The following is a 26,346-nucleotide window of genomic DNA, read 5'->3' on the forward strand; positions in this document are numbered from 1 at the left end:
TCGTATCTGTACTATCAAGATTTTTCGTATCTTTAAGTTGACCACGCCCCGTGCTGAGCTGGGCACGCCCCCGTGGTGGGCGTGGAAGCTTCTAAAGGTTTGTCTTTTGTGCAGGCCCCTGACCATGCCCCATGCCCAGCTGGGCACGACCCCGTGGTCAGGCTTCTGTTGCCTTGTTTTTGCTTTACGAATGCTGCCGAGGGGTCGGGCATGTCACGTTTATTCCTTCTTTTTGTATTTATGCTGGTTTTGGCTGCTTATTTGCTCCTTTTGTTTGTTTAAGCTCATTTGGTCCTGTAAATTCAAAAGGAAGAAAGAAACACGCTTTTTCCAACATTAGTACTAAAAAAGGGTTAGTTTTATGCCTCATTTGATGTAATTTATATGTTTCATTTTGCACACATCAAATACCCCCACACTTGAATCTTTGCTTGTCCTCAAGCAAAACTCATTAATATGTGGCTTACACACCCAAATGGAAGAGGTAGAGGAGAAGTTGTGGGCTCATCTTGAGTGTCGGGAATCCAAGATCTTTATTTAAGTTTTATTTTTATTTTATTTACATTCCTATTCGTCATGATTTATTTAGAACTTTTATAAGAAAAATTACTTATTTGGGCATAACATGCCTCTTTAAAATTCCATTTATATACAAGTTCACATACCTCATGGGAGATCACTCAACACTCGGCCGAAGATGTATTTTTGTGAAACACTCGAGACCAACATGGAACTTACTTCTACCATATGCTTGCCAAGCGATCAATCCTCCTCCTTTTTAACTATAAACCTTCGTAAATATCAAGTGTACTTGGGGAAGGGTTAGGCTTGGGCTAAGGGTAGGTGGTTTCGGTTAGTGGTTAGTAAAAATGGCGAAAAGCGTAAAAAGCGTCGGTCGTCGTAAAACTTTTTGTTTTTGTGACTTTTATTCAAACTAAGCACATTCAAACAAGATTTCTTTGAGGAACTTGTTTGTTTATTGCAAGACTTTCATTTTTTTTCGTGTCACAAGATAACCGAGCTTTTTACTAAAACAAAGGGATTTGAAAAGAAAAAGGTTTTGGTGGGTAAATGGTGTTTGTTTTGTGGGTTTTGAAATGAAAAGGTTTAGGCTCGAAGGGGTTAACTAGGGGGATTTTGGGTAGGTGGTAAAAAAAATGGAAAATAATGGTGTTGAAAGGAAAAATGGGTTAGTACTAATGCCTCCATCATTTACTTACTTGGGTTCAAGTTGATAAGGACCGGGAATGTATCATCGTGGCAAGTTCTAGATTCGTAAGAACCAAGCGGTTATTCACACAAGAAACAAAAAATGAGCATTTAGTTTAGATATATATATATATATATATATATATTTAGTGTGAGGTTCATTGGGGAACACTAAAAAAGTGGGCAACAGTGGGGAACCGACTCAAACGAACTCCGATTAGACTCATTCCAGCGGCGTTGGAACCGTCTCGTCGAACCCTAACTAGGATCTCTTAACCCTAAACGCTAAATCATAACCCCTAAACCCTAAATATATTAGGGTTTGACTTTTAGGGTTTAGCTTTAGGGTTTAGCCTTAGGGTTTAGCTTTAGGGTTTAGAGTTTAGCTTTAGGATTTAGGGTTTAGCTTTAGGGTTTAGCTTTAGGGTTTAGCTATAGGATTTAGCTTTAGGTTTAGCCTTTAGGGTTTAGCTTTTAGGGTTTATAGTTTAGATTTTACGGTTTAGCTTAGGTTTTAGCCTTATTTTTTAGCTTTAGGGTTTAGAGTTTAGGAGTTAGGATTTAGGGTTTAGGGTTAAGATATCTTAGTTAGGGTTCGACGAGCCGGTTCCAACGCCGCTGGAATGAGTTCAATCGGAGTTCGTTTGAGCCGGTTCCCCGCTGTTCCCCACTTTTTTAGTGTTCCCCAATGAACCTTCCCCTATATATATATATATATATATATATATATATATATATATATATATATATATATATATATATATATATATATATATATGTATGTATGTATGTATGTATGTATGTATGTATGTATGTATGTATGTATGTATGTATGTATGTATGTATGCTCAATAAAAGCTCAAAACTCACTTGTTGTGGAATGGGTTTATAATGTTATCAAGTATATATAATCAAATTTTAATTAGATTTGTCATGCCTTTTCATAATTTTCTTATTTGGTTCTTTTTATCATGACGCTATCGGTTGTAAATTTGTAAAAATATAACATTTTTAGAACTTGTTATTCCCGAATTAAACCAAGACAAGTAAAAAAAATTGAAAATTTTGGAAAAAATTTGGGGTGATTAGCGGTTCCAATAGAGTTTTGTGTAAGGCTTGTTATTAGGACTTGCAAGATTCGAGGTTTAGCATCCCCCCCCCCCACACTTAAATTACAAATTGTCCTCAATGTGTCCCAAAAATAAGTTTTTAGGTTGATTCGAATGTGTAAATGGTGATTAAAAACAAGTTTTTATGTTACTGGCAGTCTAGCCACGGCCCCGTGGTCAGATCGCCAGTATCATATTTTAACAGAAGGCTGGCCACGGGGCGTGTTCAGTGAGCACGGCCCGTGGCAATTTACCTGAACTGGACAATTTTTCTGCAGAGCCTGGGCACGGGGCGTGTTGGGCTGAGCACGGACCTGTACTAAACTTGCTATAATGCTGGAAAAGTTGACGAAAGGCTCTGTTTTCGTGCATGGGGTGTGGTTTTAACGTTCCCTTGGTAACCTCCATCTTTTCGAGTGTGGTTTATTCCTGAAAAGTAAAACTAAACTAGAAAACACAAAAGTTAAACTTAAACTAAAAACTACGGATAGTTCCGCGGAATGCCTCCGTGGTGCGCCACGTTTATAAGGGTCCTTGGCTAGACCCAAAGTCAGTCATATGTTACCCGAGCGGGATGTCTCGCATCTCGTGTTGCACCGTCAGAGAGCGTCATCCAAGCTTGAGTCTATGACATCCATGTAGTTGACCGGGTCGTCCTCTTCTCTTTTCCCAACCCTGAATTTCATCTCCTTGTCTCCAACCCTCAATGTTAACTTCCCATCACTCATATCCACCATTGCACGAGCGGTTGAAAGGAATGGTCTTCCTAGAATGAGTGGTATTTCGGTGTCTTCCTCCATGTCGAGTATAACAAAGTCGGTCGGGAAGACAAAGTCTCCGACTTTTACCAATAAATTCTTGATGACACCTTGTGGGTGTTTGATAGACCTATCGGCGAGTTGTATGCACATCTTTGTGGGGCTCGTCTTACCTAGTCCGAGTCGGTCAAACATTGATGCGAGCATGAAATTGATGCTAGCCCCAAAGTCAGCTAATGCATTTCGTACAGGTGATCCCCTAATGGAACAAGGGATGGTGAAGCTTCCGGGGTCGATTTTCTTTTGTGGGAGTTTGTTGAGTAGTACGACAGAACATTCTTCACTTAGATTGACCAATTGTAATGTTTCAATCTTCCTTTTGTGAGTGAGGAAGTCTCTCATGAATTTTGAGTACTTTGGCATTTGAGTGAGGACTTCCACAAATGGAAGATTGATATGCAATTGCTTTAGTAAGTTTATGAATTTTGTGAATTGCCCGTTGGTCTTTTGGCGAAGTAACCGACCGGGGTAGGGTAGCGAGGGGTTTTTGGTAGGTTCGGAATTTGGCGGATGAGTTGTTTCCTTGTGGGTTGGTGGCGAAGTCGTGGTTTGGATGGGTGGATTATTATTGGTTGAGGGTAGTGGGGCTTCCTCGGGGCCTACGGTCCAGATTCTTATTGTTATGAGGTGCCTTTTGCGCCTTTGAGCTGGTTTCGGTATTGCTAGGTAATGCGCCTTGTGGTCTCTCTGAGAAATTTTGGGCTAGTTGATTTAGTTGTTTTTCAATGTTTTGAATACTAGCTTGTTGATTTCTAAAGTTGGATTCCGCTTGTAGGAATCGATTCGAGTACCTTTTTTGGATTTCGGAGATGTGGGGTGTGACAAGGTCTTCAAGCCTCTCCCATCCCCCTTGTTGTTGTTGAGTGAAATTTTGTGACTCATTTCTTGGTTATTGTTGAAAGTTTGTTCGTTGATTTTGATTTTGTTGGTTACTACTATTTCCGGGCTCCCTCCAACCAAGGTTAGGGTGGTTACGCCATCCTTGGTTGAAGGTACCCGTTGGGGGACCCGACGGCCTAGGTCTATTATCAATGTAGTTTACCATTTCTGTTTGATTATCCATTTCTTTCATACAACTCCAATTTGCATGTGGCCCACCACACCCTTCACAAGCCATAACCGAGGTCGTTTTTGCCATTTCTAACTTTTTTATTTTTGAAGATAGGGCTTTGATTTGGGATTGTAAAGAGGTGCTCTCATCTACTTTATGGGTGCCCGGGGCAACAGATTTTGTGCCTCGGGGGGTGTGCCATTGAAAATTGTTTTGAGCAATTTCCTCAATTTGATTATAAATTTCATTTGGGCGACTAGGGGTGTTCAGGATTCCTTTCGAATTCGAAAAATTCGAAATTCGTTTAAATTCGATTCGATTATCAAGAATTCGTTTCGATTATAAGAATTCTAATTCGAATTCGATTCAATTCGAGTCAAGTAAATCGAATACGAATTTATAATTTCAAATTCGATTCGATTCGAAATTCGAATAAAAATTATATATTTTTATTTATTATTTTTATATATAAAAATATATAACTTTTATTAAGCTATACTATAAATTCTTTTTTAATTTTTTCCAAGTATTAAAATTACCCATTACCAAACCCATTACATGACCCATAAGTAAAACCTAATTAACAAATCTATCAATAGATTTCTAAACATAAAAAATATTAACTTATAATGTGGAGTGATTATTCTCGGCTTCTCGTTTTGAATTTTAGACTTGTGGTACTTTATTTGAAACTTTTTAATGTGATATCGTGTTTTATGGCTGCTTTAAAATTTATGTTTCATTTTATAGCTTTTTACATGTTTTAAAGAATCTGAATTAAATCGAATTTATTCGAATTCGATTCGAATTCGAAATTTTAATCGAATACGAATCGAATACGAATTGGGTTTTTTATTCGAATAAGAATTCGATTCGAATTCGATAGGTTTTAATCGAATACGAATTCAAGAAAAAATAAAAATTATTCGAACAATTCGATTCGAATAATTCAAAAATTCGATATTCGATTCGATGAACACCCCTATGGGCGACGATTACCTAGGAGTCCCCCGGAGCTTGAGTCGAGTGTTTGTCTCGTGTGTGGCAACAGCCCATTATAGAAAGTTGACACTTGTTGCCACACTGCGAGACCATGATGAGGACATTTCCTTAATAGCTCCTTGAATCTTTCCCAAGTTTCATATAAGGATTCCCCGTCCTCTTGTGAATATGTATTGATTTCAGTCATTAATTTAGCGGTTTTAGAGGGCGGGAAATACTTATATAGAAATTTTTGGGCAAGTTCATCCCAAGTGTTTACCGAACCACTTGGGAGGGTGTTTAGCCAAGCCTTAGCTCGGTCTTTTAGTGAAAATGGGAACATTCGGAGGTGGATGGCGTCGTTCGAAGCTCCGTTGATCCGGAAAGTGTCATATATTTCCAAAAAGTTGGTAATATGTAAATGGGGATCGTCATCAGCTAGGCCATGGAAGGTTGCGGAATTTTAGAGAATTTGAATCAAATGCGACCGAAGTTCGAAGTTGTTGGCATCAACATTCGATGCATTGATGGCGGCTCCGATATTACCGACTGTGGGCCTTAGGTAATCCATTAGAGTACGCTGATCCGCCATTGGGAGTTGGTCCCCCGAAGCCTTCTCTTGATTTTTGGGTTTTAATCTTTTTCTTAGAAAGCGTTCGGGTTCGTCTATAGGTTCTTGTATGTCTTTATTGGAACTGGAGCTCATGCACCGCGTAGAGATTTCAGGCCCTGCGATTGAGTCCCAAATCCTGCGATAAAAACAAAAAAGAGTGTTGGTCAGATCTCTCACCATGGCCCCATGGTCACTGACCACGGCCCGTGGTCGTGGTTACAGTATCTGTTTTCTGGATCCCAGTTACTGGGGAGTTCAGCACGGCCCCGTGGTGCACCGCCACGGCCCCGTGTTCGACCGAGCACGGCCCATGCTGAAGTCTGCAGAAGCTGAAAATTAAGAAAAAACCTAAAAAATAGAAAAATAAGTAAAAATAATTAGGCCGTTGATTTTAAACTTTCTTAAAATCCTTGTGTCCCCGGCAACGGCGCCAAAAACTTGGTGTGTGCGAAGCGTGATATGTTTTTATTCACCTTCAACATAAGAAACTAGTTATTAAAGTCATTAATACTAACCCAAATAAAAAGTGCCGAAAGATTATAAATCAAAAGTAATACAATAAAGACTTGTCTTCACCAAGTGATGTAAGAGGCTTAACCAAACATGGTCTTTGATTGGCAAGAACCCTTACAATCAATCTTGGATCCCGAGACTACTATACACTCTAAAGATGGATGATGGTGGTGGGTGTTGGTGTTGTAGTGGTGGTGGAGTGGTGGCAAAGTGGGAGAGTAGTGGTTTGCCAAGGGATGCCTTACAAGTGAACCAAGCACCCCTATTTATAGCCTGCACAGAGCTCTGGCCATGGCCCCGTGTCCGGCGGGCACGCCCCCGTGGCCAGTCTTTTCTCTTCCTTCATTAATTGCAAGTGTCAGTAGAGGGCCCCATACGGCCGTGTGGTCAACTCGTATCTGTACTATCAAGATTTATCAAGATTCTGCGTATCTTTGCGTTGACCACGCCCCATGCTGAGCTGGGCACGCCCCCGTGGTGGGCGTGGAAGCTTCTACAGGTTTGTCTTTTGTGCAATCCCCTGACCACGCCCCATGCCCAGCTGGGCACGACCCCGTGGTCAGGCTTCTATTGCCTTGTTTTTGCTTTGGGAATGTTGCCGAGGGGTCGGGCATGTCACGTTTATTCCTTCTTTTTATATTTATGCTGGTTTTGGCTGCTTATTTGCTCATTTTGTTCGTTTAAGCTCATTTGATCCTGTAAATTCAAAAGGAAGAAAGAAACACGCTTTTTCCAACATTAGTATTAAAAAATGGTTAGCTTTATGCCTCTTTTGCTGTAATTTATATGTTGCATCTTGCACATATCAACCCCAAACCCTAAACTCAACTATAAAACCAAGCCTCCCAACACTCATTTTCATTTTTCCAACTCAATTACACTCTCACAACACTCTAATTTCAGCTGGAAGGGCAAGTTCTTGGCAGTTTATTCTAAGTGCTAAATGATCACTTTTCTTCACTTTCTTTCATCCTTTTTCACTTCTTCTTCCTCTAAAAAGTATGGAACACCTCTAGTATTGTTCTCACAAAGTTTTCCATGGAAATCCAAGGTGAAACATCACATTTTTGAGGTCCAATTTTCTGTTTTGGAAGAAAACTTTGTTAAACATCCTTTAAGCTTATGTTTTCTTCATACATTCCTATATCCTTATGCCACTAATCAAGACTATGATTATGTATGATTAAAAACAAGGTTGTAACATACAAATCCAGATGTTTTAATCCTCTAAACTTTCTGTTTTTAAAAGGGTTTTACCCCATAAGTGATGAACAAGTCTTGAACTTGTGTATGTGTGATTATTTGGGTAGCTTGGGCTATCCTACTTACAATCCACACATCACTTGATGATTTCTCTTAGTTAGTATGTATATTTCATTTCTTTATTGTCCATTCATGACCATCCTTGTTGTCTTATGACAACTTGTGCATTAGTGAATACAAAAGAGGTTTTAAAATGGAAGATTTATCCTCCTACCTCTATGCATGGCTTCTATGATAATACTTGTAACATTGTTGGACTAAACTTATAAATACTATATAAAATATATAATATCCATGAAAACCGAACCCTTGAAGATAATCTAATGGTTATTTATCAAGTTATTAAGTTACATCACCTAAGTGCTTAGTTCCTCGTTACGATTCTAATGGGATTAAACTCATGAAATCATTCGAAACCCCATGGGTTTTCATAGTGTCAAGAACGAGTGCTAAGTCTAAGTGATTACTTTCTTGTATATTTACTTTTGCGATACTTTTAAATCCCGAATTTAGACTCTAATCATTCCTTAAACTTCAACCCGAACCCATTCGACCTCCTAATCTTATTAAACTCGTCAATACTTGGATAATTGGAAGACCTAGCAAAATTGTGAGTACACTTGACCCGTTTTACTTTTAAAACACTTTGCGTTGTAACATGTTAATATACAAACTTCACTATCACCAGGGGTGGACTTAAGACATAGTGAAGGTGGGCGGGCGCACCCCCGGGTAAAAAAAAATTAGTGCTAAGTTCCGTCGACAATCCTGTTCGCACCCCTTGGAATTTTTCGTCCGCACCCCTTGGAATTTCTGTCCGCACCTCTCGGAATTTTTCCTCTGCACCCCTTAGGTAAAAAGTGTTATCAATTTATATTTTAAATTTTTTTTAGTAAACTCAAATTTAATAAAAAATACTACGTAAATTATATAATTTTTAATACCTATATAACTAAACTCAAATACCCAAACCTTTAACTAGCCCACTACTAAGTCTTAGCCCAATAAACAAACCCAACAAATTAACAATATTTCAAACTAAAATAAAATAAATAAGCCCAAAACCCTTACTACATATTCTCTCCCGCTCTCTCTATCCTCCCTGCACGCCAACGATCAGAACATCAGCGACAACAGTGAACAGTCAGCAGCCGCATACCATCGTAATCAGCCACCATACCACCGCCGATCGAACACGGGTAAATTTCTTTGTTATTTTTGATGAATTTTGGTTGATTTTTTGGTTGATATTAGCCGCATACTAACCATGACAGTAGACATGTGCTTCATTTTGTTTTTCATTATGTTATATGGTGGGATATATTTTGTTAGTGATGATATTTTGCCTTTTATTATAGTCGCATACACCACACAGTAGATCTGGTTGGTTATATTTGTTAGTGAAGAATGTTTGGCTTTTTCTTTTTATGGTGTATATGTTGTTTAGATGATTTTTAGGGTTATTTACATTATGATTTCTAGGGCTTGAATAGTTGATATATTATGTTTTGGATAGATTTCAAAAAATGAAAACCCGTAGGGTGACGTTTTAATTATGTTTGTAACAAGGTTTGACATGTTTTTTATGATTATATAAATTTAGTTTGATGTTCTTTTGTTTTACATGACCCGACCCGACCCGATACGAACCGATTTTTTACTTATATACCTTGGGGCCTAAAATTTTTAAAAATGTTCCGCACCCCCATAGAAAAATTCTTGGGTCCGCCACTGACTATCACACACTTAAACATGCTTTAATTCCTCAATCCTATATACATTCTACTTGTTTACTTAGGTTCATGCTAGATTATACATGCTTTATGTCATTAACTTTGCTAAGCCCCAACTTAACATATATAGCACTATAGGAGTAGCACGCCGCTGTCGGGGTCTTGTTAAGTCTTTATTCATTCTAAACGGTCTCGTCACTTTTGTGGTGAGGGATGCTAAATACTAGTGGACACTTGGGTTTGACATATTGCGATGCATGCTAGTTACCTGGTTTACAAATTGTCATGTGGATTCGAGAAAATGCTTGTATACTTACGCTATATTTATACAAACCTTGTGTACTCGCCAATGCTTTCGCATTGACACTTTATTTTAAACATGTTACAGGTTTAACGATGATGTTGATGATGCATGGAACATAGTAGGATGCCTAGATACTCATTTTAAATTTTGTATACTTATGTAATTCTTTTATTTCAAGTTGTTGTAATTGTATTTTCCTTTCCATATTGTAATCGAATCCTTATAGTAATAAAATAAAATTTGTTATCTAAATACTTGTCGCGAATTCTAGTGTTATGTGTAATGAGCAATCTATCTACGTCTCACTCCGATGTTTCCGCCATCGGTTGGGGTGTGACATTTAGCACCTTCGAACGATGCAAGATCCAGGGTTGTGATGATATTAAATATAGGATGCAACAAAGACGAAACGAGATTATGGTGTTATATGCCAATGCACATGATGATGATGAGTCTGAAGAAAGTGATAAACAAAGTGATGGGTACTTCTCTAAAGTAATACCATCCACAGAAGACTATTAGTTTTAGTTTGATTTGGTCTTAGTTGTAATCTTTTGTATTATTAATGAATTATAATGAATTTAAGAACGCCATGAATGCCAAGATATTTACCTTTATAAGATATAAGGGATTAATTCAACTGGTCAGATCAACAAAAATGCCAAAAAAAATGTAAAAGTTTGAATAATTAAAGGTATATAATGAATTTGGAATGCAATGGAGGCCAAGATGTTCGAATTATTAATTGATTTTAATGAATTTGGGAACGCTATAAATGCCAAATATTTACTATGTAACAGAAAAACGATTAATTCATCAAGGCATATCTAAAAAAACAATAAAACGCCAGATAGTTATTGTTTCTAACTACACGCCAAAAAAATCCTAAACGCCAAAAATGAAGCGGTGTTGTGAGAAACGCATTGGAAAAGAAGATAAAAGGACAAAAAAAGCCTTTCCGCCTTAAATATATCGCGCGCCACGTGTTCGGCCAGGATCCATTCTCACCATTTTCTCACTTTTAGGCGTTTTCTCCTGTTCCCGTTTTTCTCTCTCTTCACTCTCTCTCGCTCTATATATATATATATATATATACACACACATATATAGATAAGGATCGTTACAGAACACTAATTATGGCGAGAACAAAAAGAACAACCCTAAATCACTAAAATTTGGGATTTAAGTTATATTTCTTAAATTTTATGTTTCTTACATTCATATGTGTATTATATATACATAAAAAATCATATATTTTTCCCTACACATAGTCTACATGCATGTAGGTAATTTAGCCTACACATAACCTACATTGTGTAGGTTATTTAAAAACTGAAGATTTTTCATATTTTGTTTTAAATTCTAGTGTGAGAAACAATAAATCTTACATTTATCACATTTTCATTTACTTTTTAGGTTTTTAGGATTGAAAAAATGAGTGATTCATTTTGTTCTGCGTGTTCTCGCAATATTTAGTGTTCTGCATAGAACTTTCCCTATATATATATAGGGGGCTGCTAGAATGAGAACCACCCCGAGTTGTAAGAACCGCGAGAACTACACCCCACGGAGCGCCGTTCGCCGCGATTTTTTTTTACAAGTAGATGTGTGCATTATAAACACGGCCGTAGATGAGAACCATCCTCGTTTATTCAAGAAACGAGGCGGAGCACGCTGACCATTTACGGGAAGTATTGGAAGTATTAAGGCGGGAAAGATTGTATGCTAAATTCTCAAAATGCGCCTTCTGGTTACGAGAGGTGCAATTCCTAGGGCACGTCATAAGTGCCAAAGGAATATTGGTGGATCCGTCGAAGGTGGAAGCGGTGTCAAAATGGAACCCTCCAAAGAATCCATCCGAGATTAGGAGTTTCTTGGGGTTGGCAGGTTACTATCGGAGATTCATTCAGGATTTCTCCAAGATCGCAACGCCGTTGACCAAATTGACCCGCAAGAATGAGAAGTTCGTCTGGGGAAGCGACCAAGAAAAGGCATTTCAGACATTAAAGAAAAAATTAACCTGTGCACCGGTGTTGACTTTACCGGATGGTACGGAGGATATGGTAGTTTACTCGGATGCATCGCACCTAGGCCTTGGGTGCGTACTAATGCAAAGGGGAAGGGTGATCGCCTACGCCTCTAGGCAACTTAAGCCGCATGAAACAAAGTACCCAACTCATGATCTCGAGTTGGCAGCCGTGGTCTTTGCCTTAAAAATCTGGAGGCATTACTTGTATGGTGTGAAAAGTACTATTTTCACTGACCATAAAAGTTTGAAGTACTTTTTCGATCAAAAAGAGTTAAATATGAGGCAGAGACGCTGGTTAGAAGTGGTGAAGGACTACGACTGCGAGATCCACTACCACCCCGGAAAGGCTAATGTGGTGGCGGATGCCCTTAGCCGAAAGGACGAATGCGTTCCAATACGAATACGATCTATGCAGTTAGTAGTAACTTCAGGCCTGCTCGACCGAATTCGAGAAGCCCAAACCGAAGCGTTAAGGGAAGAAAATTGGAAGAAAGAACGCATAAAAGGGATGGTAAAAGACCTTACGGAAGGAAGTAATGGGATGAAATGCCGAAATGATCGGATTTGGGTCCCAAACACATGTGGTGTTAAGAGTCTTTTGCTTGACGAGGCACATAAGTCTCGCTATTCGATCCATCCCGGGGCAACTAAGATGTATAGGGACTTGAAGCAAAACTATTGGTGGCCGGGGATGAAAAGGGATGTGGCTAAATACGTGGAGAAATGTTTGACTTGCTTACAAGTCAAAGCGGAGCATCAAAAACCTTACGGCAAGTTGCAACCATTAGATATTCCGGTTTGGAAGTGGGAAGAAATTACAATGGACCTGCTAACCAAGCTGCCCAGAACTAGCCGTGGTTTCGATGCCATTTGGGTAGTTGTGGATAGACTAACCAAAAGTGCCCATTTCATCCCTATCCGAGAAACTTATACGTCAGAGAAGATGTCAGAAGTGTACACTAATGAGATAATAGCACGCCACGGAGTGCCGATATCCATCGTGTCCGATAGGGATACCCGGTTCACTTCAAATTTTTGGCGCGATTTCCAAAAACAAATGGGAACCAAATTGTTTCTTAGCACCGCGTACCATCCTCAAACGGATGGTCAAAGTGAAAGAACAATACAAACGTTGGGAGATATGTTACGGGCGTGCATAATTGACTTCGGGGGTAGTTGGGATATTCACCTACCGTTGGTTGAATTCTCATATAATAACAGTTACCACGCAAGCATCGGCATGGCTCCGTATGAATTGCTATACGGAAGGAAGTGTCGAACTCCGGTATGTTGGGGTGAGGTTGGTCCGCGTGAACTTGAACATAAAGATGTAATCGGACTCACGAACCAAAAGATCGATGTAGTCCGAGCGCACCTAAGGGCGGCCCAAAATCGACAAAAGGCATATGCGGACAAACGAAAAAGACCGATTGAGTTCCAAGTTGGTGATAAGGTTATGTTGAAGGTATCACCATGGAAAGGAATAATCCGGTTTAGAAAATGGGGGAAGTTAAGCCCAAGGTTTATCGGGCCCTTCAAAATCATCGAGCGAGTCGGTAGGGTGGCTTACCGTCTTGAATTGCCCCCAGAATTGAGTGGGATACATAGTACGTTCCATGTATCACATCTCCGGAAATGTCTAGCTGACGAAACCGCGTATATTCGTTATGACGACATCGAGATAGATAATAGTCTCAACTATGCGGTGAAACCTATTGCGATTCTAGACCGTAAGGTGAAAAGCTTAAGGAACAAGATGGTCTATCAAGTAAAAGTCAAATGGGAACACCGAAGAGGATCGGACACCACTTGGGAGTCTGAAGAGGAAATGAAACGACTACACCCTACACTTTTCGGTACGTATAAGAACTTCTGTCATATACATAAACAGGTTTCGGGGACGAAACCCTCTTTAAGGGGGGTGGACTTGTAACACCCCGAAAAATATTAATGCTATACTTTAATAAAAAAAAATAATACTAGTAGTAAGTTAAGGTAAAAGACTAGGAAAGATAACCTAGTTAGTAGAGGTCTTAACAGAACATGACCAAAAACCCTTGTTTTATAACCCAAGTTAAATTGAGGGACCAAATGTGTCAATTCTGGAACTTAATTTATTACTAGTAAAATAACACACCAAACACACACCTAAGTGTGTGTTTGATCGACCAGAACCAGGAAACAAGAGGGGATTTCCCTCAAACCCTAAAATTCACCAAAATTCATCAATTGAAGGTGCAAATCGAGTCCAAATTGAAATCTGAATATAGATTTGTGATCACCTTGACTAAGGGATCGTAAGGTATGTAAAATTTCATGACTTGGTTCTACCTTAGATTTTGGATAAAATCATAGGATTCAAATCTGGTCATGCATGATGTTTGTTTTAATTGAAATAGTGTATAAGGATGAACTCTAGTAGATTCCTTGCTGAAATTTGGTTTAATTATTGCAAAATTCATGATCACCATTAGAGGTGATATGTGGGTTTTGTAGAAAGGTATGAAACATTAGGATTTGGATGTGTCCTAGAGTAATTCAAGCTTTATGAACAAAATTCAGAGATATTTGGTGTAATGATTTAGCAAAATTGCCTATGTTGATGTTTATCATGGTTAAATGATGAATGTTAAGCTTAGTTACAAATTGTAAGGAAACATGCACACAAGATGTTTGATAAAATGCCTAGAAGACACTAATCGACACTAATGTGGTGTTGGTAAAGTAACAAGCTTAGTTATGAGCCGAATGGTTCTAATGATAATTGGCTTGTATGTTTTTTAGGCAATACGAGTGAGGCGTCGGGGAGTCAAGCCGGTACGGACGCTCGCTTAAAGGGAAAGCTTTAAGGTACGTAGTTGACGCTACTATAATGATGATGATATAGATTTCTTATTATTGGTTGCTAGTTTAAACAATTTAGAATCGTGTTGGTTTGGTTGTCTAAAATGATGGATTTCATAATGGCAACCCCAAACGAGTAAATAATTGATGGGTACAAACCGGGTAACGGAAGTACCTCATCCGTAGTCCATAAACCCGGGTATGGGGTAATGGGAAGAATAGTAGAATCACGCAAACCGGTAATGGGAGCGTGTGTGTTGAAGCAAGGGATCCGAAATGGGTCGTACTTGTTGCGAAGGAATACTCCGTGCTGCACTTAGATGGCCGAAAAGTGCAGGAATCGGTACAAACGGGTCAAAACAGCAAGTAGGAGGAAAATGCAGAAGCCACCGTAAATTACGGTACCACCGTAATTTACGGTGGAGGCCAATTCATTACGGCAGCTTTCTACTGCCTTACGGTAGAACCTTAAACATCCAGCTCTCACCGTAAATTACGGTGACCACCGTAATTTACGGTGGAGACCGGCTAGAAATGTTAAGTTTTGTTTAGGTTCATATTTTGAACCCGATTTAAACGCACATTTAATTATGTGAAATTTGAGGGATTCTAACCTTGGTATTTTGTTAAATTTCCAGATTCCAAGTAAGTCAATCAAGCGGATGGTGATCAACTCAAGGCTTATGAACCGAACACTTTCAAGAAGATGATCTTCACTTTTGTTTTAGGAGTTCATTTTGTGAAAACTTTTGTAATGAAAGAATTACTTATGTGTCCTTAAAGTTTAGTAGTAGTTTTCAAATACTTATGTACTAAACGTTTTAAATGACTATGGTCTTTCTTATCTAGTTGGTTAAAATATGACTTGTTTTAAGTAGAGTGTTACATGTTGGTATTCAGAGCTAAGGTTAAAGAGAATTGTGTTCGGTTCAAGGCTTGATCAACATCCGGTAAGAATTTACTTAAAGTAAATTAAATTTAAAAAGATTAAAAAGGGTAACGATTTATTGTGTATGGGAGGAGTATAGTGATATACTCGAACCCGGGAAGTACACTTAGTATAGATGATAAGGCAAAGTTATATACTTGGCCGGAAAATAAGTACGAAGTCTCATGTAAGAGCATGAGAGCGATTGAACAAGATTATTTAACGGATCATTTTAACATTTCAGTAAGAAGATGTCGGGAGGTGCTAGTAACAATGTTCTATCCCTCACTACCGACGAGTTGAAAGAGAAGATTGCCGAGGAAGTTGGTAGGGCCATCGAAGTCAGTCTACCAAGATTTGTGGAAAGAATGCAAAACACCTTACTTTCGACTATGGAAGAAAGAATTGGTGAACTAAGAGAAGATCTTACCAGTGATAGGGGCAAGGCTAAGGAAAAGAAGGGTTGTTCTTACAACAAGTTTATGGCGTGCAAGCCCCCGGTTTTCAATGGAGAGGTAGATCCAATTGCTTGTCAAAGGTGGATAAGCGATATTGAAGGTGTTTTCGAACGAACGCATTGTGATGAAAGTGACTTCGTGGCGTATGGAACTGGCCAACTTAGAGGCCAAGCCAAGGATTGGTGGGACAACCTCAAAAACGAAAGGGGTGTTGAAACAATAAGGGCGATGACTTGGGAAGCTTTCAAAGTACCATTCCTCAAACATCACAGCCCCAAGGCGGTGATAAATAAGATAAAGGAAGAATTCATGCAATTGAGGCAAAAGGGTGAAACCGTCGATAAGATTACGGGAATGTTCATGGATAAGCTCAAGTTTTGTGATGACTTGGTCAAAACTGAAGAACAGAAAATTTATTATTATCACACCTTGCTTAGGGCTGAATATAGGGAGTTCATGACTCCCTCACATTATGAAAGCCTTACCGATATAATCAATGCGGCGCGGGAACGCGAGATTGAACTGAAAAGGCAAGTTGAAAGAGGTGAAAGGAGGGCCTTGGATGAAAACCCGAGTCCCACAAAGAAGCCGAAGGTAGCTGAATCTTCGAAGAAAGGAAGTGCAAAAGGAGGATCTCCGAGTTGCAAAACATGTGGACGCACTCATAAAGGTGAATGCTATTTCAAGAACAAACCTTGCGTGGCATGTGGCAAGATAGGGCATGGGGTTGCAAATTGCCCCGACAAAGTAACGGTGTGCTATAAATGTTACCAACCGGGTCATAAAAAGTCAGAATGTCCGGAATTGGTGGGAAAGAAGGAGAGTGCCGACTCTAGGGATGAGACCCCAAAGGCTAAGGCAAGGTCGTTCCAAATCACTGCTGCGGAAGCAAAAATGGAACCCGACGTGGTTACAGGTATATTTACTATAAATTCGATCCCCGCACGTGTTTTATTTGATACAGGTGCGAATAAGTCTTTTGTTTCACATAGATTTATTCAAAACCCCATGTTTACATTAACAAAATTACCTATGCCAATGGAAGTAGAAGTAGGTAATAACAAATGTTTTCTTGTTTGTGATGTATGTCGGGAATGCAAATTGAATATCGATGATGAGGAATACTCCATTGATTTAATACCCATGTCCATGGGTGAATTTCAAGTGGTCGTCGGAATGGATTGGCTATCCCGCTACCATGCTAAGGTGATATGCTTACGTAAGGAGATACACCTAACGTCTCCGAGCGGAAGGCGTGTCATCATTTATGGGGAGAAGGCTTGTAATCCCGTGATATGCTCAATAGTAGAAGCCCGCAAGTGTATATTACACGGGTGTAAGGCATATCTAACTTATGTGCGGGACGTCGAAAAAGAAATGCCCAAAATTGAAGACGTACCTGTGGTGCGTGATTTTAAAGATGTCTTTCCCGAGGATCTCCCGGGAATACCACCAGAGCGAGAAATAGAGTTCGGGATTGAACTAACCCCGGGTGCTAAACCGGTTGCTAAGGCACCGTATAGGTTGGCACCTTCAGAACTGCAAGAGTTAATGTCTCAGTTGCAAGATTTACTAGAGAAGGGATTCATCCGGCCTAGCGTGTCTCCTTGGGGGGCTCCCGTGCTATTTGTAAAGAAGAAAGACGGGAGCATGCGGATGTGTATTGATTACCGGGAGTTAAACAAACTCACGGTAAAGAATCGATACCCACTCCCGAGAATTGACGATTTATTCGATCAATTACAAGGCGCTAGCTGGTTTTCAAAAATCGATTTGAGATCGGGTTACCACCAATTGAGGGTGAAGGAGAGTGATGTACCAAAAACGGCATTCCGGACACGATACGGACACTTCGAGTTTCTCGTAATGTCGTTCGGATTAACGAATGCGCCCGCGGCCTTCATGGATCTCATGAACCGGGTATGCAAGCCGATGCTCGATAGATCGGTGATTGTTTTCATAGACGACATCCTCGTTTATTCAAGAAACGAGGCGGAGCACGCTGACCATTTACGGGAAGTATTGGAAGTATTAAGGCGGGAAAGATTGTATGCTAAATTCTCAAAATGCGCCTTCTGGTTACGAGAGGTGCAATTCCTAGGGCACGTCATAAGTGCCAAAGGAATATTGGTGGATCCGTCGAAGGTGGAAGCGGTGTCAAAATGGAACCCTCCAAAGAATCCATCCGAGATTAGGAGTTTCTTGGGGTTGGCAGGTTACTATCGGAGATTCATTCAGGATTTCTCCAAGATCGCAACGCCGTTGACCAAATTGACCCGCAAGAATGAGAAGTTCGTCTGGGGAAGCGACCAAGAAAAGGCATTTCAGACATTAAAGAAAAAATTAACCTGTGCACCGGTGTTGACTTTACCGGATGGTACGGAGGATATGGTAGTTTACTCGGATGCATCGCACCTAGGCCTTGGGTGCGTACTAATGCAAAGGGGAAGGGTGATCGCCTACGCCTCTAGGCAACTTAAGCCGCATGAAACAAAGTACCCAACTCATGATCTCGAGTTGGCAGCCGTGGTCTTTGCCTTAAAAATCTGGAGGCATTACTTGTATGGTGTGAAAAGTACTATTTTCACTGACCATAAAAGTTTGAAGTACTTTTTCGATCAAAAAGAGTTAAATATGAGGCAGAGACGCTGGTTAGAAGTGGTGAAGGACTACGACTGCGAGATCCACTACCACCCCGGAAAGGCTAATGTGGTGGCGGATGCCCTTAGCCGAAAGGACGAATGCGTTCCAATACGAATACGATCTATGCAGTTAGTAGTAACTTCAGGCCTGCTCGACCGAATTCGAGAAGCCCAAACCGAAGCGTTAAGGGAAGAAAATTGGAAGAAAGAACGCATAAAAGGGATGGTAAAAGACCTTACGGAAGGAAGTAATGGGATGAAATGCCGAAATGATCGGATTTGGGTCCCAAACACATGTGGTGTTAAGAGTCTTTTGCTTGACGAGGCACATAAGTCTCGCTATTCGATCCATCCCGGGGCAACTAAGATGTATAGGGACTTGAAGCAAAACTATTGGTGGCCGGGGATGAAAAGGGATGTGGCTAAATACGTGGAGAAATGTTTGACTTGCTTACAAGTCAAAGCGGAGCATCAAAAACCTTACGGCAAGTTGCAACCATTAGATATTCCGGTTTGGAAGTGGGAAGAAATTACAATGGACCTGCTAACCAAGCTGCCCAGAACTAGCCGTGGTTTCGATGCCATTTGGGTAGTTGTGGATAGACTAACCAAAAGTGCCCATTTCATCCCTATCCGAGAAACTTATACGTCAGAGAAGATGTCAGAAGTGTACACTAATGAGATAATAGCACGCCACGGAGTGCCGATATCCATCGTGTCCGATAGGGATACCCGGTTCACTTCAAATTTTTGGCGCGATTTCCAAAAACAAATGGGAACCAAATTGTTTCTTAGCACCGCGTACCATCCTCAAACGGATGGTCAAAGTGAAAGAACAATACAAACGTTGGGAGATATGTTACGGGCGTGCATAATTGACTTCGGGGGTAGTTGGGATATTCACCTACCGTTGGTTGAATTCTCATATAATAACAGTTACCACGCAAGCATCGGCATGGCTCCGTATGAATTGCTATACGGAAGGAAGTGTCGAACTCCGGTATGTTGGGGTGAGGTTGGTCCGCGTGAACTTGAACATAAAGATGTAATCGGACTCACGAACCAAAAGATCGATGTAGTCCGAGCCCACCTAAGGGCGGCCCAAAATCGACAAAAGGCGTATGCGGACAAACGAAAAAGACCGATTGAGTTCCAAGTTGGTGATAAGGTTATGTTGAAGGTATCACCATGGAAAGGAATAATCCGGTTTAGAAAAAGGGGGAAGTTAAGCCCAAGGTTTATCGGGCCCTTCAAAATCATCGAGCGAGTCGGTAGGGTGGCTTACCGTCTTGAATTGCCCCCAGAATTGAGTGGGATACATAGTACGTTCCATGTATCACATCTCCGGAAATGTCTAGCTGACGAAACCGCGTATATTCGTTATGACGACATCGAGATAGATAATAGTCTCAACTATGCGGTGAAACCTATTGCGATTCTAGACCGTAAGGTGAAAAGCTTAAGGAACAAGATGGTCTATCAAGTAAAAGTCAAATGGGAACACCGAAGAGGATCGGACACCACTTGGGAGTCTGAAGAGGAAATGAAACGACTACACCCTACACTTTTCGGTACGTATAAGAACTTCTGTCATATACATAAACAGGTTTCGGGGACGAAACCCTCTTTAAGGGGGGTGGACTTGTAACACCCCGAAAAATATTAATGCTATACTTTAATAAAAAAAATAATACTAGTAGTAAGTTAAGGTAAAAGACTAGGAAAGATAACCTAGTTAGTAGAGGTCTTAACATAACATGACCAAAAACCCTTGTTTTATAACCCAAGTTAAATTGAGGGACCAAATGTGTCAATTCTGGAACTTAATTTATTACTAGTAAAATAACACACCAAACACACACCTAAGTGTGTGTTTGATCGACCAGAACCAGGAAACAAGAGGGGATTTCCCTCAAACCCTAAAATTCACCAAAATTCATCAATTGAAGGTGCAAATCGAGTCCAAATTGAAATCTGAATATAGATTTGTGATCACCTTGACTAAGGGATCGTAAGGTATGTAAAATTTCATGACTTGGTTCTACCTTAGATTTTGGATAAAATCATAGGATTCAAATCTGGTCATGCATGATGTTTGTTTTAATTGAAATAGTGTATAAGGATGAACTCTAGTAGATTCCTTGCTGAAATTTGGTTTAATTATTGCAAAATTCATGATCACCATTAGAGGTGATATGTGGGTTTTGTAGAAAGGTATGAAACATTAGGATTTGGATGTGTCCTAGAGTAATTCAAGCTTTATGAACAAAATTCAGAGATATTTGGTGTAATGATTTAGCAAAATTGCCTATGTTGATGTTTATCATGGTTAAATGATGAATGTTAAGCTTAGTTACAAATTGTAAGGAAACATGCACACAAGATGTTTGATAAAATGCCTAGAAGACACTAATCGACACTAATGTGGTGTTGGTAAAGTAACAAGCTTAGTTATGAGCCGAATGGTTCTAATGATAATTGGCTTGTATGTTTTTTAGGCAATACGAGTGAGGCGTCGGGGAGTCAAGCCGGTACGGACGCTCGCTTAAAGGGAAAGCTTTAAGGTACGTAGTTGACGCTACTATAATGATGATGATATAGATTTCTTATTATTGGTTGCTAGTTTAAACAATTTAGAATCGTGTTGGTTTGGTTGTCTAAAATGATGGATTTCATAATGGCAACCCCAAACGAGTAAATAATTGATGGGTACAAACCGGGTAACGGAAGTACCTCATCCGTAGTCCATAAACCCGGGTATGGGGTAATGGGAAGAATAGTAGAATCACGCAAACCGGTAATGGGAGCGTGTGTGTTGAAGCAAGGGATCCGAAATGGGTCGTACTTGTTGCGAAGGAATACTCCGTGCTGCACTTAGATGGCCGAAAAGTGCAGGAATCGGTACAAACGGGTCAAAACAGCAAGTAGGAGGAAAATGCAGAAGCCACCGTAAATTACGGTACCACCGTAATTTACGGTGGAGGCCAATTCATTACGGCAGCTTTCTACTGCCTTACGGTAGAACCTTAAACATCCAGCTCTCACCGTAAATTACGGTGACCACCGTAATTTACGGTGGAGACCGGCTAGAAATGTTAAGTTTTGTTTAGGTTCATATTTTGAACCCGATTTAAACGCACATTTAATTATGTGAAATTTGAGGGATTCTAACCTTGGTATTTTGTTAAATTTCCAGATTCCAAGTAAGTCAATCAAGCGGATGGTGATCAACTCAAGGCTTATGAACCGAACACTTTCAAGAAGATGATCTTCACTTTTGTTTTAGGAGTTCATTTTGTGAAAACTTTTGTAATGAAAGAATTACTTATGTGTCCTTAAAGTTTAGTAGTAGTTTTCAAATACTTATGTACTAAACGTTTTAAATGACTATGGTCTTTCTTATCTAGTTGGTTAAAATATGACTTGTTTTAAGTAGAGTGTTACATACAAAACGCCAATTTTATTAGTGCGTAGTTTTTTCTGTGTTTTAGTTAAGGTCTTAGCCTAAAAAAACGCCATAAAACGTAAAACGCCATAAAATATAAACGCCAAGCTTGAAAGATGGGATGTGTTATAGACTTAACAGATAAAGCTGAGCAAAACGGGATACTTTATTAATTGCATTTATTGTTATAATAATATCCCGCCTAAACTACGCGCCAAAAACATCCTATAAAGAGAAACGTCTCAGCACCTTCCCTTGATCACACCAAAAAACAATCACAATGGTTCCTAAATACCACTCACTGTAAAACGCCAAAAAGTTAGAAAAATCAACGATGGCAAACATCGTTTCTTGGATACCCAGTAATGTTCTACATGAAGTTTCGCTGAATGGTTTGTTAGGTGAGGGGAGTAAGTTTTTGCTGCATGAGATGGACAAATTTCAAGAAAAAGAGACTGATGACACCATATGCCATTTTGTCTTCTTTGTTCTTGAAGAAGGTTTGGATGAGGAGAAGAAACCGATCCCGGTGTAAATGTTATTTTGGACTCGATGATGATATGAAGATAATAGACAAATAGCATCCACCCACACGGCGTCGATCTTTGTCTCCAACATCCACAAACCCACTTCAACACACGAACAGCAAAAAACCACACCAAAACCAAAATGCAATTTATTTGTGACAGTTCTTGTAGTTTCAAAAGAAGAAAGATGTCACACCTCGATAAATCAAAGTTGACGTGATCGGACTGGTATCTTCATTGCACAGCGGAAGCAAATAAGCTAAGACTTCTAGAAAGTGAACGCCCGCTAAGTACTCGAATTCCCATGGGTTCTCCTATTCCAACCGTTTCATACTTTTGAAAATGCAACCTGAAAAAGAACATGCGAAAAATCAACATAAAGTTGAGCGAGTTCATAGTTTGTTTGAAAAAGATTTTAAACAAATCTTTTTGTTCACTGGTTTAAAAGTTGTTGAGAAAACGTATCAAAACCAATTTTCTCTACATATCAATTGAAAACTTCGTGTTATAAAACCTTGTAGTAGGACAATACAGTCCCTGAGTCTTCGTGCCTCGCATGAGCATAAGTGGGCCTAGCCCAAAAGAGTTTGTAAGCAGGACCAACATATACCCTTACTTGTTTAAGTAAAAAACGTCACCAAAGTTTGTAAATTCATGTGTTTGTGGGTTTACATCAAATGAATTTTAAAAACATTTGAAAGTTTTGAGTATCGAAAGCTGGTAGGTAAGCGTCTATGAACCTAATGATCATTAATGTGTAGTTAAGACATTAATATGTGTGCCAAAATAGGAAGCACTCAACCCGGTAGACGATTTTAGGTGTCGATTAACCTCGACTGGGACACAAAAGCACTCTAAGTGGTCTCACAAGGACCGGAGAGTGGGGCTCGCCTGTACCTAATAGATCTACCCCTTTGTTCCGTGGTCATTAAAGGATTAACGGTGCCTAAGTTAGCGCCTATTCGCACGTGATCCAAGGATTCATTCCATAGCTTAACCATACCCTAGTTAACATTTAATGTGTGTGTTATTGGGCCTAGCCCATGTCCTTGGGCCTAGCCCATGTCCTTGGGCCTTGCCCATGTCCTTGGGCCTTGCCCATGTCATAAAACTCATGCATATTTCGAGAAACACTTATGTTTTTATAAAACCGGTATGTTTAGCATGATCTTTTCGTAAACCATTTGAGTTCATTGAAATCTTTTTGTGAAATGGTTTATAATGATGGGATATCGTTTATCGAAACACTGTGTGTCTTTGCAAAACTTGCATGTCTTTCCACCCCCGAAAACGTTTATAAAAATGTAAAACCGTAAAAAGTGGGGGTTATGAACTCACCTGATCGGCAAAGCAATTACTCCAAATAACAATTAAAGACAAACAAAGCCAACGATTGGATGTGACGACCTATATGTGTCCTAAATTACAATAATACACTTTAAAGTTCGTTCAAAGTCTAAGACATACATGTCTGATATGTGATCCATTCACCCAACCAGGGTCGGCCCATTGGGCTTCTGACCCTAGGCACAGGCCTAGGGCCACCCAATTTGAAAGGCCTCCAATTTTGTTGTGGGTTTTTCCTATACTCGGCCCATTTTGAGTTTTAATTTTTAAAGCAAACAGCCCAAACATGAAAGCCCGTCCAAACTATCCAAACACAAAAGGCAAGGCCTCATACTGTAAACACACACGCAGATGATGAATTGAAGAACGGAAAGGTCACGGCTGCAGAATCCGGACAGGCGCTGATGTCCTGATGAAATTGAAGAACGAAAGGTCGGTAACGGCTCTTTTTGCTTTTTTACATCTATATCTTCTTCAGTTCTTCCATTTGATTACAAACAGTTCTTCGATTTCAAACAGTTCTTCGATTTCAAACAAACCAAACCGTGTGATTACTGAATAAATTAGACGTTGTTCGAAAATATATGTTCTTCGGTGAATCAGTTCTTTGATTACGAAAATATATGTTGTTCGATTAAATCATCAGTTCTTCAATAATCGATTCAGTGAATCAGTTCTTCAAAGTTCAATTCAGTTCTTTGATTAAATCAGTTCTTCGATTTGTGGCAGTGGCAGGCGTTAATTAATTTGTGGCAGACGTTGATTGATTTGGGAATTAGGGCTTATTCAGTGTGGTTGTGGCACGGGTTAGATATCTGATATCCTCATTCTTCTTTCATAAGTTACTATTTTTCTGAATCAAGTTGTTGTATAGGGAATTAGTGCTTATTACTGATCTTGTTATTTAGACACTAGGCTTGGTTGTTTGTCTATTTAATTTGTTGTTTAGGGTCAATTGAAAGGGATTTTTTAGAAGAACTTGATTACGATTCGATCATTAAACAATTTGCCTTGGTTAAAGATAGAAAATTCAATTTTATTTAAACGTATATTTAATTTATACAAAACATACAACTTTCAACAATTTTTTTTTAACTTCGCCAACTATAAACTTTTTAGTTTATAATTGCCGGTCCCAAGCCCGGGTAAAGGAGGAGGGTTTTGTTACTAAATATGTTGAAAGGGTAATTTTGCAAAAAAGGCCTCCACTTCGAAGTTCGCTTAGGGTCTCTAAAAACCTAGGAACGACCCTGCACCCAACAAAACTCAATGTTTTAATACGACCCGTGTTTGAAATGTTTGACTCAACTCGTTTGACACGACAACCGTTGGTGATGTGTTTCCAGACTTCCCAATATATTTAATTAGAACTATAAATAAATATAATATTAATAGGGCTAAAATTATATAAGTCATAATTCATGTTCGACACATACATATACGTATTCGTGTTTACCCGGTCAAATAATATCCCTATTATTTAACCCGTATTATTTATTCGTCTCGTCAAATGAATAAATATTATATATAAATATATATATGGGAAAATAGCCAAAATGGCCAAGACTTGGTCAACCTTTCAAAAATGGCCAAGTCAAACGTCTTGGGGAGACGCCACCAATGGGGTCTAGCGTCTTGGCGGCTGACCAACCATACGCTGCCACGTGTCCGACAGTAAACTCAGGCGTCTGGACGTCTTAGCTGAGACATTTCAGACGGCTTGAGACGTTTCGTTATGGCTGCCCATTTTTTCAGACGGCTTGAGACATTTCCGCCCGGCTTGAGCCATTTCACTCTCTTTAGCCGGCTACATCAGCTCGAGCCAGATTTCTTATTTTAACACGTTTGTTGTACGAATTGAAGACGTTTCTGTACGAGTCTAAGACGTTTTTGTAGGAATTTATGACGTTTTGCATTTATTTTGAGGGACCCCCTATTTAAATACTGTACATTATGAAAAACCGTATTTGAAGTATAAATCTAAGATTCTAAGATTTTGTTTTTTATTAATTATCTCACAACATGAGGGTGAAGTTTGTTGTTTATACTGGGGGGAAGTGGGATGTCATTAACGGAAACATTGAGTATGTTACTCATGGCGATTCAAGGAGACGTGGTTTAGAAATTGAAACAAATCATTCATATAATAGTTTTTAAACTATGTTTCTAAGATGTGTGATACTCCAAACATTACACGGTTGTCATACCGGATGTCTACGTTTACTGATCCGATCGATATAATTAACGATCGAGATGTTAGATTTTTTTTTTGATTTGGCGATGCAGAATCCTTTTGAATTATATAAATTATATGTTATTCAAGAGTCTGGTGTTGGTTCCTCTGGTTTTTCTTCTATAAACAATTTCAAAACTCCAGATCTAAATATTTCAGTAAAAGAAAGTGTTGATGTTTTAAACGATGAGTGTCCTATTTTAGAAAATAATTTTGAAAAATCATCCACGTCTAACAACAAATAAGCTTCTTCATCTATAGTGTTTGAGGCCGGTCATATATTCAATAACAAAGAAGAG

At 39.4% G+C, this 26,346-nt stretch overlaps 1 protein-coding gene, 1 long non-coding RNA gene and 1 other non-coding gene across 5 annotated transcripts; 2 read left to right on the forward strand and 1 right to left on the reverse strand.

The window, feature by feature from the left end:
- Positions 1–2,917: 2,917 nt before the first annotated feature.
- On the reverse strand, positions 2,918–3,499 carry LOC110944894. The gene has a single exon (XM_022186539.1). It carries the CDS (start codon positions 3,497–3,499, stop codon positions 2,918–2,920), a length of 582 nt encoding a protein of 193 aa, XP_022042231.1.
- Positions 3,500–5,275: 1,776 nt separating this feature from the next.
- Positions 5,276–5,382, forward strand: LOC118480111. The gene has a single exon (XR_004861747.1). It is a non-coding gene; the product is annotated as a small nucleolar RNA R71 (small nucleolar RNA).
- An 8,405-nt stretch (positions 5,383–13,787) lies between these two features.
- On the forward strand, positions 13,788–21,835 carry LOC110864091. Of its 3 annotated transcripts, XR_002549612.2 has the most exons (4): positions 13,788–13,925; positions 14,408–14,473; positions 20,994–21,059; positions 21,692–21,835. It is a non-coding gene; the product is annotated as an uncharacterized LOC110864091 (long non-coding RNA). The 3 variants fall into 3 exon arrangements; XR_002549614.2 differs by lacking the exons at positions 20,994–21,059; positions 21,692–21,835 and adding an exon at positions 15,106–15,249; XR_002549613.2 differs by lacking the exons at positions 13,788–13,925; positions 14,408–14,473 and adding an exon at positions 20,374–20,511.
- Positions 21,836–26,346: the final 4,511 nt, after the last annotated feature.

Source organism: Helianthus annuus, chromosome 6 (assembly GCF_002127325.2).
Source record: "Helianthus annuus cultivar XRQ/B chromosome 6, HanXRQr2.0-SUNRISE, whole genome shotgun sequence".
NCBI classification, from domain to species: domain Eukaryota; kingdom Viridiplantae; phylum Streptophyta; class Magnoliopsida; order Asterales; family Asteraceae; genus Helianthus; species Helianthus annuus.

Excerpts from the sequence above, each read along its gene's own strand:
- LOC110944894 (XM_022186539.1), bottom strand. The coding sequence starts at position 3,499 with ATGCCAAAGTACTCAAAATTCATGAGAGACTTCCTCACTCACAAAAGG.